Source organism: Meleagris gallopavo, chromosome 5, assembly GCF_000146605.3.
Source record: "Meleagris gallopavo isolate NT-WF06-2002-E0010 breed Aviagen turkey brand Nicholas breeding stock chromosome 5, Turkey_5.1, whole genome shotgun sequence".
NCBI lineage: Eukaryota > Metazoa > Chordata > Aves > Galliformes > Phasianidae > Meleagris > Meleagris gallopavo.
The window spans coordinates 43,160,288-43,176,556 of NC_015015.2; the positions used below are offsets into that span (position 1 = coordinate 43,160,288).

A 16,269-nucleotide genomic window follows, 5' to 3' on the forward strand; every position below is an offset into this window, starting at 1 on the left:
CCCTTCCTATCAGCTATTGTGTTTAACATTCAGTGATTCTATCTTAGGCAAAAACTATTGTAAATTTTGTATTAAATCAAATTTAATACGCACAACAGAAAGAGTGCACCTACTAATAGATCTTCCTACAATTTTAGGAAGCACGAGGTTTGATTCTGGAGCAAATGAGATGACTTTGGATGCCTAGGCTAAAGCTATATCATTTATTTTCAACAGAGATCACCATCTGCTCACACTGTCATATCACAGTTTTAAAGGAAATTTTGTTTGATGCATCAATTACTTTAATAGATCTGACAGTGTATCATACTGTTTTAGACTTTACATCAAGAACAGCTATTTCTGGAAACTGTAACCTACCAAATTCTGGCAAGGCATTCAATTATCATGACAAAGCATCATCACAGACTGCATCAGTGTCACAGCATTTCATAGCCCTCTGGTAAGTCTTCGGGTCTGTGACCCTCAAAATACCATCTGTTCCAGTACCATTGTGGCTATAACTTTTTCAAACAGTCATAAATTAAAATCCAGACAGAATCCCAGAGAAGCTATCGTCAGCTGTCAGGACAAGTTGTAGCACAGAGCATGAAAAAACTGGAAATTGAAATGAGTCTGCAGCTGATAGGGGTTTGCCTGCTCATTTTTTGAGCATTTGTAACTGCTTGACAACATCTGTTTTAAAGTAATACTTGCTTCCTATTTAGAATAAAGGGCTTTGTTTTTAAGTGAGAGTAGGTACTTCTAAAACCTCATCTTTGTTTCCAATTCCTTATTCTAAGGTAGCAAACTCCCCTGTCCAGCAGAGAAAGTTTAATTTGAAAAACAAGGCAAAAGCAATTTTTTTTTTTAAGTAGGTCAGATCTCCCAGGCCATAAGGCAAGTCGTTTTCCAAAGTGCCCCTTAACGCAGCTGTTATCTGCATAGACTTAGAGCTCTGAAATTATTTTCATATGTGTGTTCTAGGGAAGCCATAATGAATGCACATGTTGGTTGGTTGGTTGTTGTGGTATTTTTTTTAAAACTCATAATTCATGATTTTGTCTAAATATGCTATGATGCCAAGTTAGACAGCTAACCCACATAATACCCAAAACTACTTAGGTCAGAGATGAAGACAAAAAAAAAAGAAAGTCATAAAATGTTGTTATGTAGAGAGCATTTTTAGTTTCTGATAACTGCATTTTAAAACAATACATGTACAAAACTAGATTCAATCTTGGAATCTGGTCAATGATAAGTATTTATAATATTTTTAGAAACTTTAGAACTTCTCCTTCTAGATTATCACCCATCAATCACAGGGTGAAGCAGTTACGGTTTGCTATGTCTTACCAAACTAACATAGGATATTACACTTCCATAGGAAAAAGCTGGCCTGAAAAGTCTTACTCAAGACTATAATGGTAATATAATGGTAAATACATGAAACAAAATTCCCAAAGGATATTTACAATATTAGTTCTTTGCATCCACTCATAAGAAAACATGCAAAAGTTATATATGTGTTCAGAAGTTCACATTAGGGGCTATACTATCTTCCAACTTTCCCCAGAGGTCAAAACAAAGCTCAGCTCTTTGTTCCAACACTGGCAGGAATCTGATTTGAAAGACAGGAGAGCACATCAAACCTGAGCAGAGTATCTGAGAAAAACTAGCAACTCATTATAATGAAAGCAGCAATTCTTTTTCCTTCAGGCCTCAAGAGCCTTCAGGTTTAGCACTGTTTGAAGTTGTTCTGTCTTGAACTTTGAACTTTCCACCAGAAAATAAGAATAAGAAACAAAATATTTATGAAAGTAGTTTACATTCATAGCCTTTACTATAACATGGTGCCAAGTTTAACTGAACTCTCAAAACCAGATCAAACACAAATCAAAGTGCTCATGCCACAGATAATTCCGAGTCTACTGTCCAAACCCATTGCTTTCATCAGCCACCTCAGCTGCAATGATTTGGGGAATATTGCATTCACTGAGCAAATCTAAAAAATGTTCACCAGTTCTTCCAGAAAGGAGGATAGTTGGGGAACATGAGATGTAAATTGACTGATTTATTATTTAAGACCATTAAAAGTTCTACAGTGAATATGAGGCAATGGCCTCATTTGACTCTGTGTGAGCTGAAATGGCTATCAACGAGCTGCCATGTGTCCCTTTCAATTCAACTGCAGGCAAAGGCATTAACTATTAAAATGTATATATACACATATATATACATGATACATCATATATATCATTTTCACTGATAAACGATCATCTAGATTTTAATACAACGTCCACCTATGACAAAATAATAAATTTAAATATCCTAAAGGAAAACCCTCCTAAATTTCTGCTAAGCTCTTGGCAAGGAAAAACCCAAAGACAACCCCCTCAGACTCCCTTCAACAGAAATACTGATGAGGCTGCCCTGTCAAGATTGACTGATATAGTGGAGATCCCCATGGAGAAAATAATTTTCTTCAGAATTCAAATGCATTGGAAAGAATATGCACGAGAATTAAACATGAGTCTCATGAATGTAATGTACAGAATTAGAAATCAGAAGGCTTATATCATATTTATAAATAGGTAAGTTGCAGCCTCTGAACCTCAATTTCCACATTTCTTGACAGGAAATAAATTACAGACTTCAGAGAAAAATACAGATGAAACTTAGTAAGTTAATCATTCAAAGCTGTTTTGAATACAAATACTGTAACCTTTTAAAGATACCTAGTCTTTAGATTTTTAAAAAGCAAAAGTGATTTCTGTAATTTTCTTATGATCTGCCATGCCAACTGCCTTTGTTGCCAAACTGTTTGCAGCTGTTCAATGCAGTCAGGTACAATTTTACTTCTCTAAACTTGCCCAGATGCTTAATAACAGCACTGTTACCAGTTTACCAGGACAATGGCTTGCAATATCAGTGTAGATGTTAATGCTGCATCACTTCATAGCAACAGCATAAAAAGATCCCTTGTGCTCAGCAGAAAACCAGATTAAAAAGGTATCCAGACTTTGGAAATGGAAGGAAAGGAATTTTCTTTTTAAAGCCAACACAGAAACAAACAAACAAGAAATTCAATGAGATCCAGATATTTTAAGAACTGAATTATCTCTATCCTCGAAAAGAACAGAAAAGATAAATAAAAGAAACAAAAAAACTGGCTAGCAAGTTGATAGTAGAGCCATCTTTACTCTCAACAGCTGATTTATTACTTGCATGTCAGAAAAAAAAATGATTACTTAAGTTTTCTTAAATAACATGCAAGTCCTTAGAACAAATGTTAAAGAAGGAAAAGAAAGCACTTGGGTGATAAGGAAAAGTAGAATAAAACACAATATATGTTTATCACTGGTGAGGTAGCCCAACAGTTTATTTGATTACTGAGATGAATTGCAGATGAAAAATAAAACAAAACAAAACAAAATAAAATAAAATAAAATGCTGTAGAACTAATCGTCTGATTTCAGTAAAGCAGGGGAGAGTCAGGTTGGGTGTTACGAATATGTTCTTCACCAGACATGGTGAACATGGTACAGGCTCGCTAGGGCAGTGGTCATGGTACCAAGCTGCTGGAGTTCAAGGAATGTTTGGACAAAGTTTGCCCTACTGAGAAATAAGGAGATAGCACCTTTCTGGTCAACAGCAGTTGAGCCTTTCTCCATACTGTTTATTAGTCCTCATACCAAAAATATAGTCTGTTATGAAGAATAATGGAGCAAATTAATCAAACCTTAGAAAGAAATACAATTTCAGAGTCGGATGAAACACGCTTCAAATTTTCCCATGGAGCTAAAGCTAACTGTTTACATTCATAGCCTTTACTATAACATGGTGCCAAGTTTAACTGAACTCTCAAAACCAGATCAAATATGAATCAAAGTGCTCATGCCGCAGATAATTCCGAGTCTACTGTAAAAGTAATTGTTTTATCTATTAGTTTGATTATCTGTGATAAAAAATTCCTGACAAAAAAATTCTGGCACTAAATTTAAAGGCCAATTCTTTATTTCTGTCTGAAATCAGATAGCTACTGTAAAATCCATCTATATTTAAAGAAATCTAATCTTGGAGAAATTATATTACACTCTTCATACATCTCCCCCAAGTGCAAAGTTCACCTCATCTTTAAATCATGGAATCATAGAATCATTTGAGTTGGAAACCATCCTTAAATGTCATCTACTCCATCTCTCCTGCAATGAACGGGGGCACCTCCAGCTTGATCTGGTTGCTCAGAGCCCCATCCAGCCTGACCCTTGAACATCTCCAGGGACAGGGCACCACCATCTCCCCGGGCAAACTGTGGAAGCATGAACAGAACTAAATACAATACTGACTGGTAGGGAAATAAAACTCCAGTAAATGGAATAGAGGTCTTCAAATGAAATTTAAAATGAGATGGGCAGGAGAGATAAAGAGACAAAAAAAAAACTATTCCAGACTGGGGATTTGCAGAGAAAACTCTTTACTAGAGTAGACAACTTATCTGTGGAATGCAGCTGCTTGAGAAAACCTTGGCAAAAAGAAACATTAAAAAAAATTCTTGAGGGATAGTTGCTTCTCGATCTCTAGTTTTATACTAAGGTGGGTCAGTTTCTGCTTGATGAGTATAATATAAAGCATTTTTACAGACAAGCAGTCACATCTCCCAGTCAGAAATAACAATTCATCGTCATTGAGACTAGGTATATTTAGGTTCTCTTTAGAATAGTCTACCTTGACTATGGCTTATGCCAAAACAAGTCAAGGCTCTCAGAGATAGATGCAAAGCAAAAAGCATAAGGTGATTTCATCAGTCTATTGAAATGCAGCTGAGAACTGCAAGAGATTTATAGCAAAATTTATAGCGATCTCCTGTGCAGTTTCACAATAACACATTATAATGAGAGACCTGACTAAAGAGCTGAGTCGCAGACACTTGACTAAAGTGCTGCACCTCTCATTCAGATTGCAGTTGATGATAGCATTTAATTCCATTTCACCAGTATGCAAAGTAACGCTGAGAAAAAAAAGACAACATGTGAAAATGATTTCATATCTTGCATATTTTCCTGTAGTTGATGAATTCTTACCTGCAGAGTTCTGCAACAAAATCTTTCTTGGGAAAAGGAAAATAAAATTCTTTTCATTCTCTTTTTAAAATTGAGGTTAGTTGCTCTCTCCAGCCCATTTCATATCCTCTATATTGCTCCCAAAATAAAACTTTAAAAGTATTTATTAATGATAAGAAATTATGTCATTAGTTGCCAGCTGTTGACTATGAGCAAAAGTCCTTAGAGACTACAGGCAAGTGAGCCACATGTACCAGGTGCCAGGCAGCTTCTTGCTGTGCAAGTTCTCTGCTCCAGCCGTAAAGTAATACTTTAATTTATTCAATAAGCACATAAATGACCAGGGAAGCAAAATAACCATAATTAGCCCAGCTCATACTTCAGCAAAACGACCTAATTTAAAAAGTGTTTTGCAAAGCAATTCTCATACCAAAAAGCAATTACACAGAAAAAATAAAAACAGCAGTTCTGAGATCTATGCAAAAAGGCACCATCAAGTACCCATGAGAAGGGATGCAAGAGACTATAGAGGATAATAGAGTGTGGCATACTTTTTCAAATTCTTCCAGACCTTCACTTATTTCTACTTTATTCTTTCTTTGTTTAACATAAAAAACTTAAATATCACAAGCAACTATTAGTACTTCAATGACACAAGGTCTCCTGGCCATATTTAGTGGGTCTAGAGACTACCGACATTTTCATTCTATCGTATGAGTGTTACTTGTTGGTACTTCTCCACAAATTAAAAACTGTTGGTTTTATCTCATCTCCATCCTCTTATATATCATCTGTAAATCAACAAAAGGCATGGGAGAAAGAACAAAGATTACACTGGATATCAACAAAGACCAAGTGACCACAATTTTGAAATAATCAGATATTTGCAAGGTAAGGAAATGGAAGGACTTTGGAAAGGTATCAGTAAGAATTATTCTAGAAGCCACAGAGAAACTTGAAAAGTAAATTCTTCATTATATTGTGATGTTTTTAACAGCTTGCTGGTATGTTCATCATCTCTACTTAGTACTGTGAAATAGGGAGGTACCTTCCATGAAAAACTGTGGTAAAAATATGTTAAGTTATAATATTAAGCTGTAATATTTGACATATCTTTGTCTACAGAATCATCAATGTAGATCGTTAGGCTATCCTTGAAACTTCCTATGAGAAAATGATCAGGATAGATTCCGGAAGCTCCAAAAGTTAATTTGTGAAGTTTCCAACTGAGGCTTTTCAGTTGTGCTGTTTAGCGATTGATATTTTCATATGGACATTCCCCAACTACATCACATGAACAATCTGTGCAAGAACAGTTGATAACTCAGAGCATAACTGGCAACATTTTGGAATCAACTGGCCATTCCTGTAGCTCTGTAGTATCTGTATGCTTCAAAAAAAAAAAACCCACACCAACAAAAAACCCAAATACATATCATTAAAGCTCAAGTATTTAAAGAACAATGAAACCAAGCATGTAAAAATACCAAGCTGTCAATAACAAAAAGGCATCATTATCGACTAACTAGCTGTCACAAAAAAGGCCAATTTTATGGAATCACGGGGTGCTCGCAATGCTTACAAAGTGGTAACCAACGGATAACATGGCATATGGCCAGGCAGCACCAGACTTTCACACTGTAAAGACAGTAGAACGTATTCAAAATAATAGGAAGGCAGGTTTGTAGCACAGAATATATGCATACATACATGAACATATTAGATACGCATGAACAGTGTTAAGAAAGATAGTGATCTTTGCACATTCCTTCCATAAATGCTGATATACTGTGTAATTCAGGGTGGAAAAATCAAAATTTATGTTTCATAGATTTTACCAGTGGTAATATAAAAGAAAGCCTTGAGTATTTGGAAGACTATTAAAAGAATATGTCCACAAACAAATGTTCCCATCATTTTGCCACAGAGAAATCATTTCCCCTATTTGCAAACCTTGTCTCATTCTTCTTCAACTATTACATGCATAAAGATACAGTTAAAAAGAAGACGAATGAACACTAAGATTTGGCATTAACATTTAGCTCTATCATGATCAGTTACAACCCAAACTACCCACAGGACCCAGCTTGAGACAAGTCTATGCAAACTAACCACGATTTTTATAGTATAATAGCCTTACATTGAAAATCATATGTTTCAGTGAGCATTTCCCAAATAAAGTCCTTTCATAAAAAGTAGAACAGAGTATTTCCTCAAAGGAAAAAAAAAAATACTTGGTGGTGGTAGTGTTCAGTTTTTCTGTTCTTAAACTCTCCTGATTCCTTCAAATGGGGTCTGAGTTCACATCTTTACCGTCTTCGGCAGTTTTCCTTTCTTTCAGGCAGCACAGCATCCTTCACAGACTCATAAGCATGTGTTATACATACCTACTGCTTGCTTTCTTTCAGGCAAAGTATTTTGGGGTTGAAAAAAAAGCAAGATGTCAATATAGATAGAAATCAATAATTACAACGTACCTGTAATTGAGATGTAAAGTGCATATAGTGAGCATAAGGCATCTTTAAGAGACCTGATACATATAATTAAATTTAAAAATAAAAAAAGAGAACTTTAACAGTGTGGAGTGAAGAACATAATCTTTAAGATGTTTTTTTGAAAACTAATTTCTACATGAGTAATTTTGTATAAGTAATTTCTCTCTGTTTCAGTTTTCTGCTCTTAGAAGCTAAGCTACTAATAGGATTAACTGGCAAGTGCTAAGATGAATTAGTCAATATTGAAAGCAAATTCTGGGATTAAAATGATATACAGGTGCCAGAAAAATGATTTCATGTAAAAGCTGCATTTACCTAAGAATTTTTCAGCCCGAGAGAGAATACAGATTTGTTTCCTGGACAATGAGTCGAAATATTAATTGCCATTTCAAGCACTACTGAGTGATGGCCTGTTTCAGGACTTCTCAGACGTCATCAACAAGGGCTACTTTCCACAACAGCACTCTGACTATTGGAGATAAAAGTCTGTTTATTCCTTTTTCACAAGGGAGGAAAACAGTGACAAAAGCAGGAAGGCAGCAGTAAGGCAGAAATCTGGAGGTGATGATAAAGGATAGGAGAATAGAGAAAGTTGCTCAAAGAAATTCTTTCTGTCCAAAATCAGGCAGGTAACAACCAAGTAGATGTGACATTCAGTTGAAGCGTGAAACATCATTTTTCAGTTTCATCATTTAACACACTTTAAATTTCAGTGGGTTTCATAAAAAGTTATTTGAAACCCAGAACACAAACTGAAGTATTTCAAACCTTTGGAACACAACTTTGTGCTGTTTCAGATAGCTTCTTCTACAACCCTTAAAAACAGGAAAAGAGGCTGCATTTCTTCAAGTGCATCGCTGCCACACTCTAATAAGTACACTTAAGTGATACTAATGTTGCTGCTTCAGTCTTGACATCTTGCAAGAGTTAGATTTAAGTCCAATAGCAACCTGGTATAGTCCCAGGCTTTGAGAAAATTTTAATTAATGACAAATGGTAAAAAAAAAAATTGCATCTGAGAACAAGATGAAAACTGCGTAACAGAATGCAGTTAATGAATATATGGTTATAAACATTAACTGTATGAGGAATAATTTAGATGCACAAGCAACTAAAGAGAATTTTAACAACATTTCCCTATGAAAGAACTAGTTCCTGTTATTCAACTGACTGAATTGGCAGCACACTTTGGAAGAGACTGAAAGAGGAGCATGAACACAAACACACTGCCCCCTGCAGCCAGGTTTCTGTTAGAATACATCATGCCTTATGTAACACAATCCAAACAATTCAATTTCCCTGTAAGTTTAAGTGAGCACATAACACAGCTAAACAAGAATCACATTCCCACAACCCTGCGTCATGTTATCTTAGGTACTTCACTAATAAGGCAAATACTAGCAAGAGTTAACCTCTCTTTCCAAACCCTCTATTGTATTATTACTGTTCACCAAGGAAACACTTTCCCCCACTCTTAACAGCTTCAGTTTTCACACTATTGCTCATTCCTCCTGTTCTTCTTACTCCTCCATTTCTTATTCTAAACCAGTTAGAATTTCTCTTTTCCTAGATACTTGTTTCTAATTCACTGACACTTCCATTTTTACAAGCAATGTGATCTTTTTTATAAGATAATCTTATTGTTCTTATCAATTCTAGATGTTTTATCTAGCTTATAGATTACTAGCTCCAGAAAAAATTCCCTGAATTAAGTCAAACTTCAAAAGAGGTTATCAATGCCTTGCATATTTCAGAAATACTATCAGTGGACATAAAAGACAGTAGCTAAAAAGCCAAGTGAATCATAAGACAAATAAGACAAAATAAATAATTAAATAAATATTCATTAAAAACTAGTAAATGGTTTCATTTATGGGACAAATTTTGATCAGTTCTGAGGTTTCAGGTGGTGACTCAGATCACTCCATTCTTGGGCACATTGGGAAGGATGGAGAAACCAGCAAGCAACAAAACATTTAACTCATACCCTGCAGAAGGACCAATGTCTGAATTAATCTAGCCAGAATCAGAATACTGTGCTGTAGGAACCCTTCTATACTCCAGAGTGAGATAATATCAATTAAAGCATCCTTCTATCAGTTGATGATGAAGCTTTCTCAGTAGACTATGTTCAGGAATATGTACTAAACAGAGTTAGAATCGAGAAAGTTGCACTGGAAAACAGTAAAGCTTGTAAGTTTTATTTATCACCCCAAGTTTAGTTCATTATCCTAAACCAGAGTTATGTATCATTAAAAGGAGACTGCAAAAGGAGAAATTGTGTATATTCCCAAAAAGCAATTATTTTTCTCCTCTGGCCAACTATACAGAGTATATCAAATCAAAGAACCATGTTAACATCAAAAAGTTTTCAATTTAAATTGAACCAAGTATCAGATGACAATCATTCTAAAACTGTAATTAAAAGAAAAAGAAATCATAAAAACTGGATTCAAATTTTAACTATTTCAAGTATGCTACTTGAAGATTTAGGCCTGGATGTGTATGGTACACATGAGAACTTCCTGCATCATCCATTCATCTCATTTCTTTCTTACTGTATTTTATAAATTAAGCTGTTATCACCTATAACTGGTATTTGTCAAACAACAAATAAATAAATAAATACAGCTTGTTAAACAAACTTAAGCTCTAAGATAAGTGGTACACTGAAACAGTAGCATTGCACACAAGCATTACAACAGTAAACAGTGTAAATGTCTCCCTCAAAATATTTTCATAATTGTCAACAAATAAGAACAATGCGGATTCCCATCCTCCCTACACTGAATGACACAAACTAGTATTTTTAAAAGGATACATCTCTAATATTTGTATCTAAGCAGCATAAATCTCTCAGCATAGATTTAGAATAATATCTTAATACAGAAAATGTCTAGAGAAACAGAAAAAGCTTTTAAAAGCAAGATTTTAAATTATGAGAATGCTTAAAAAGAATTTAATCTATTTAAGCAAATAGACTTCTTCCAAAGTGCATGTATTTGTCCCAAACTGAAAAGACAATAAGAAGATATTCCAGTCTGAAAGAACAGTACTTTTCGTTCCTCAAGTCTCTTGCAGAGAGCTAATAGAGCACTGAGTATTTGCAGACTATTTATTACAAGGTGGATTCAGAGAGGAGCAAAAGCTACTCATAAAAATGTAAGCCTTCATTTTCACTGAACTACACTGGTTTAAGGTTGGCTGTTTCAGGTTTTGCTTTCTTGAGAAAAATTAACCTCTCAGCATTTGTTAGTAGGCTCATATATAGCTGAAAAGGTGAAACAAAAAACTTTATGTGCACTGTCTTCCTATTTGACCTTTTGTCTCATATGTTCCCCTTGGGGATGCATGAGAAATTTCTGTAAATAATTCATAAGTGCCTAGGCACAAACCAACTTGCCCAACACAACAAAAAAGTTGAGCAAGAGATGCTGATTGTAGGTATTCTGCTTTGCTGGATGAAAGAGAAAGAAACTGTCCTAATGTAGTAAGAATAAATGTGTGAACAAACATGTACAGTCATACTGGGGATGGCACCATTGTAATTAAAGATACGCTTTTTTTTGAGGACATGATCAATTCCTACAATTCAAAGATCTAAGAAATCACATAGCTTGAAGGTGAACATTGCAACAATGTGAACAACTCCACTTTTAGACTAATTAGAATGACAGGTCTTCCCTCTGGAACCACAGTGCCTAATTCTTCTGATACAATACACTTTTATTTCTTAATGGTTCCCAATATCTACGATTCTATAAATATTAGGTAGATGCAAATAATTTCTCTTTCCTGCAGCCTGTTAGGATGTAAATACTCACAGCCTCCAGATCCTTTTCATGCTCAACGCACAGAGAAGAGAATAAAAAGCCAGAAAAGATTGTTCTCAAACCTATGAGGGCTGCTCCAAAAGTAATGCTTCATTGCATTATTAATAATGTTATGTTTGCCCATAACATCAGAGGTGAATGTTGGTGGTACAGCAGTAGAGGCTGAACTTTCCCACCAACATTCCATTACATTTCATTGCCATGTGATCAATGGCAGCAGAGGGGCAGTCTGACAAAACAGCATCTGACATGGGAGTGCGTGGGAAGCAAAGGGGTGTCACTGAATTCCTCCACACAGAAAAATTATACCCACTGATATTCATTTATGCTAGTTGAATGTTTATGGACATTCTCATAAACAGTGGATGTGAGCATAGTGAAGCAGTGTGTTCCAGTAGTGGTGACAGAAGATCACCTCCACTGGTGCAGATTTTTATGACAATGGCATGAAAGCTTTTGCTCATTGCTGGCAAAAATACATAGCTAATTGGTGGTGACTGTGTTGAAAAGTAGTTTTTTATAGCTGGGAATTTGTTCTACCAAGCATGCCACTGTGCTCTTTGCATCTGCTGTAATTTCCACGGAAATAAATAGGAGCCATCACTTTCAGAGTGGCCCACGTATTTTGTTAATAAGAGTATAGATTCTAATTAGATCTGAAACTCATATAAGCTATGTGGTAGCCGTACCAAGTTTGTTAGGGTTTCCCAATCCAATATCACTAGTGGCAACAGAAGAATCTACCAATATGAACTCAAGACTTACCAGCCGCTGCATACTTTTCACATGAGTAGGACTAATAGATAAGGCCTCTTCATACCAGCGTTTGGCTTCATCAATATTTCCACGAAGTTCAGCCACCTGACCTCTCATGTAAAGCACATAGTGTGACATTGGGAAGAGATTAGCTGCTTCCTGGGTGCATGCAGTGGCCTCAGCAGGCTTCCCAATTCCTATGTAGACTTCAGCTGTGGAAGGAAAGAGTGAAGACCAATGAATGATTCCTGCCATATGGTATGATCATCATACCATGACCAGATGAGTTAACAAGTGCTTCGACTGTACATATGGTTTCATATTGTTTCTCAAAAAATTTTTTAGTTTATGAGAAGCTATTACATAAATTTTTTAAATGGCTGCTTTAAACACCAGAAAACCCTCTGTGGTCTTTTTAAAACTCTTTGTGGTTATTTTTAAATGAAGTCTAGGATTTTTTACTTTATTTTTAAACATGAATGCTGCAGTATTCTGGTATAATTAAAGAACAGTAAGCCCAACACAAAGCTGCAGAGATCCTTACAGAACATAAGAGCATGGTACTAATAATGGGCTTTTTTGAATTCCATATCAGCCATTAAGGAAGAAATAGAAATTGCTCCAATTACCAATCATTATATGTCAAGTCTGGTTCAGTATCCTATATCAGAGCAAAAATCTTTTTAAAGAAATACAGTGTGTTTCTTTATGAATGAGAATTCATATTCTCATGAGAATGAGAATTTGATGAGTTTCCTAGCTAAGGTGGCAGAACTGTGAAATGCTTATTCAGCACTCTGACAGAACTTTGTTCAAATCTCATAGATACAAAAGGTGTATTTAATTTAACATAAATCACTCCTGAAGAAAGAAGGGATAGCTTGACAGTTGTCTGAATCTGACTGCTTCTCAGTTAAGATACACATTTCTTCCATTGCAGTACAGACCCAAAAAAACTGAGCCTCAAATTGTATGATTGCATTCTATTGTATCACACTGTACAAAATAAGTCTTAGATATTAAGAATTAAATGAAAATATTCATCAGAACAGTGAGGCCAGCTCCCCTTGTCCAGGGCACACTTCTTTCACTGCCAAGTGTAGGGTGTCCATCTTGGGTTAAAGGCTGTGAGATCAGTATCTCACACCACAGGAGTGGATTTTGAGTTGTGCCAAAGGCTGGTCTGCCTTTGAAGGAACTTCCTTCCGAGATAACTGCATTAAACAGATTTGCTAGTTAGTACCTGTAATTAGTCAACTTCAGTACAGCACAGTGTATCACCTCCATGCGATATGTTTATATCTTATCTCTTGCTAATATCAGCATACATATATATTTCTCTTTGTTAATATTTAAAATCATAACCCATTTATAACAATGACTAACAAGAAACAGACTTGCAGTATTAGATTAAAAGTCCTATTCATTTCCTAGCTTCTCACTGATGTCTGTAGAGTTGCTGGAATAATTACTATTTTTCACTTTGAGACCTGATCCTGGTGATGGAAGAAGAGACATTTTTACCAGAAGAGCGCTCTTTTTTTGTTGCTTGGATGACTCAGTGATTTCACAGAGCACATTCTACCTAGCATAAATAGTATATCCACGTGGACATATGGATGAATGCAGTGTATTTTCAAAAGCAAGTTAATAAAATTCTTTTTCATGGAAAAATCTCTCAACTACTCTGAATAACTAACACACAGAGCTGCAGATCCAGAAATGGAACCAGATTTAGTCAGAGATGGCACTACATAACTGGAAAATAGCAAATCTGGAAGATAATGAAGGTATAAAATTTGGAAATCAAAAGCTAATGCTGGGAGAAATCCATTTTTCCTTGGATTTTACTATTCTAACTGTTGGTAGACTCCAAAATTGAAGTTGCTGCCATAATCTGAGAATAAAATGTGAATTCTACTGTGAGATTGTTTCATTGTTGTTATTTGTTTTTGTTTTATATATATTTATGTATATATATTTAAAGCTCCAAGTGGTTCATTCCTGAAGTGCTTTTCCAAAATCTACATGTCAGTATTACTACAAAATGAACAAGATTTTAGTGGGACTAGAATACGCTATATTATTTTAGTGCTATCCACTCGGCCTCTCCTTGTTTTATTGTTTCTTCTCCAGTATCAGACTTGAAACACTTTAAAATAAACACTGCCAAGTCGCCAATGAAAATACAGTTAGGAAAAACATAATGTTGCGATTGATTTAAGAAACAAACAAACAAACAAACAAACAAAACCCAAGCAACTTATTCAACACCACCCTGAAAGCTTAATGCATTTATGAGATCTGTGGTTCATACTTTCAGTTGTAAGGTGAAGGAGAAGGAAGCAGAAGCATACCACAGGCATGCACAGAGATCTACTGGAACAGTCTGTAAAAAGTGCTGAGTAAAAGCTATAAAAATCAGCAAATAACATGCAGAAATTAATCACCTACTTAAATCATTTTTATCTGCTACCACAACAACTGAAGAGTAAAAAATATGCATTGTTTGGCTAATTTAACAGACTGCAATTGGAACTTTGTGTTCCTTGAGAGGATGCAAGTAGGGAAGCAACTTGGGCTTTTCACACTAGCCAGTGCAGGTTACAACACTGCATATAAAGATACTGTTCTGCAATATAGCACAGTAACTTGACAATTATTGAAAAGCCTCCCTAAAATGTAATTATTTAAATAATTCCCTTCGGTACAAAGGTACTTCATCTTACACTGCTACGATTCTGCCAGAATATACAGTGGCCTTCTCCTACACAGTATCTTAAATCCTAGGGAAAATTGGAAAACTACGAAAGAATGAATAGAATGTGGAACTTCTGGCTAGCTGTTAAGCATAAGAGTTAATCTGAGAAATTTCTGTCTCCGGAGCTGTTTATTTCAGGATAATTTCATGTGATGTATACAAGACAAAGGACATGCCTTAAAATACGGAGCAGTTTATTTAAAATAGAAATTACTTCAAACTGAGAAAAAAAGTTAAAGAACAACATGGTAATTTCAAATAAATCAGTTGCAGAAAACTGACAGTGCCAGATGACTCCATAGGAAAATTTCAGAGAGGAGAAACAGTTTGATGGGAAACCAGATGCCAAGGCTGACATTCCACTTCTCAGCGTCTGCACTCTCCACTCAGAGAATGTCCTCAAGCACCCCCAGCTCAAACCCTCCCAGCATTATGCTTCTATTTTACCGGCAAAACAATCTACTTCTCAGTCAAGCTCCACAGCATTGCTGAGTTCAGTCTTGATGCATTTCTTAAGCAACCATCACAGCCATTGGTCATTTAGGGTCAGATCTGTTTCTAATACCATTACACTGAAGAATGCACTAATTGCAAAAGTTTTGTTTTGCTTTTACATTGTCTGTCCAGAGATGAAAGGCTGAAGGAGTTCATTTGTAAACACAAGATGAGAAATCTAAAGCCAGTTACTGTCTGCAAAATCAACTTCTTCAGACTAAATGCCACATTCATTTATACTCATGACAACTGGAATGACAGTTTATATCGATACAAAAAAATATTTTCTCTCCTTCCCTGTTATACATAATAGTTCAGGTATGTACATGCCTCTAAAACTTAACTTGTCATACCTGCTCTTCAGGTATAACTTTTTCATGTCTCTGTAACCCAACATCCTCATTTAAAAAAAAAAGCAAAAAAAGCAAAAAAAAGCACATTGAAGATTTTTTTCTCCATTAAGAAGTAGAACATATCTATGCAGGAAGCCAAACAGTAAACATGGCATGATTTTCAAAAAACAAGCAATTTCCCAATGGTAAGTCTTCATTTTTATTTAAAGAATGTGTGTTGCAGGTTAGGTGTTAAGTAAACTTATGGCTGCTTTCTATGAAAATATCCCATATATACAGATGAAGATACCTTTATCTGCTTTGTATTGTGCTTTTAGGAATAAACATTATTCTGAGTGAATGTTTCTACAGGAAAGAAACTTCTCTGCAGACTGACAGCAACTGTCCTTCATATCCTGCTTGATTTTTGCTTGTTTGCTTTTTCCTTTCATTAATCTCTATAGACAAAAAGTTATGGCACTCTTTACACTTTGCTATGTCCTTCCCCTGGATCTTTAGTATTTAAAGTGAAAGGAAAGTGAACTGTGCAACACA

At 35.5% G+C, this 16,269-nt stretch overlaps 1 protein-coding gene across 3 annotated transcripts in view; it reads right to left on the reverse strand.

Moving 5' to 3' along the window:
• TTC7B (tetratricopeptide repeat domain 7B) overlaps positions 1–16,269 on the reverse strand; it is a 127,116-nt gene that overhangs the window by 13,494 nt on the left and 97,353 nt on the right. For all 3 annotated transcript variants that reach the window (XM_031553644.1, XM_031553645.1, XM_031553646.1), the window contains one exon: positions 12,136–12,338. In XM_031553644.1, the coding sequence (XP_031409504.1) occupies positions 12,136–12,338 (203 nt within the window). The remainder of the gene's footprint in view (positions 1–12,135; positions 12,339–16,269) is intronic.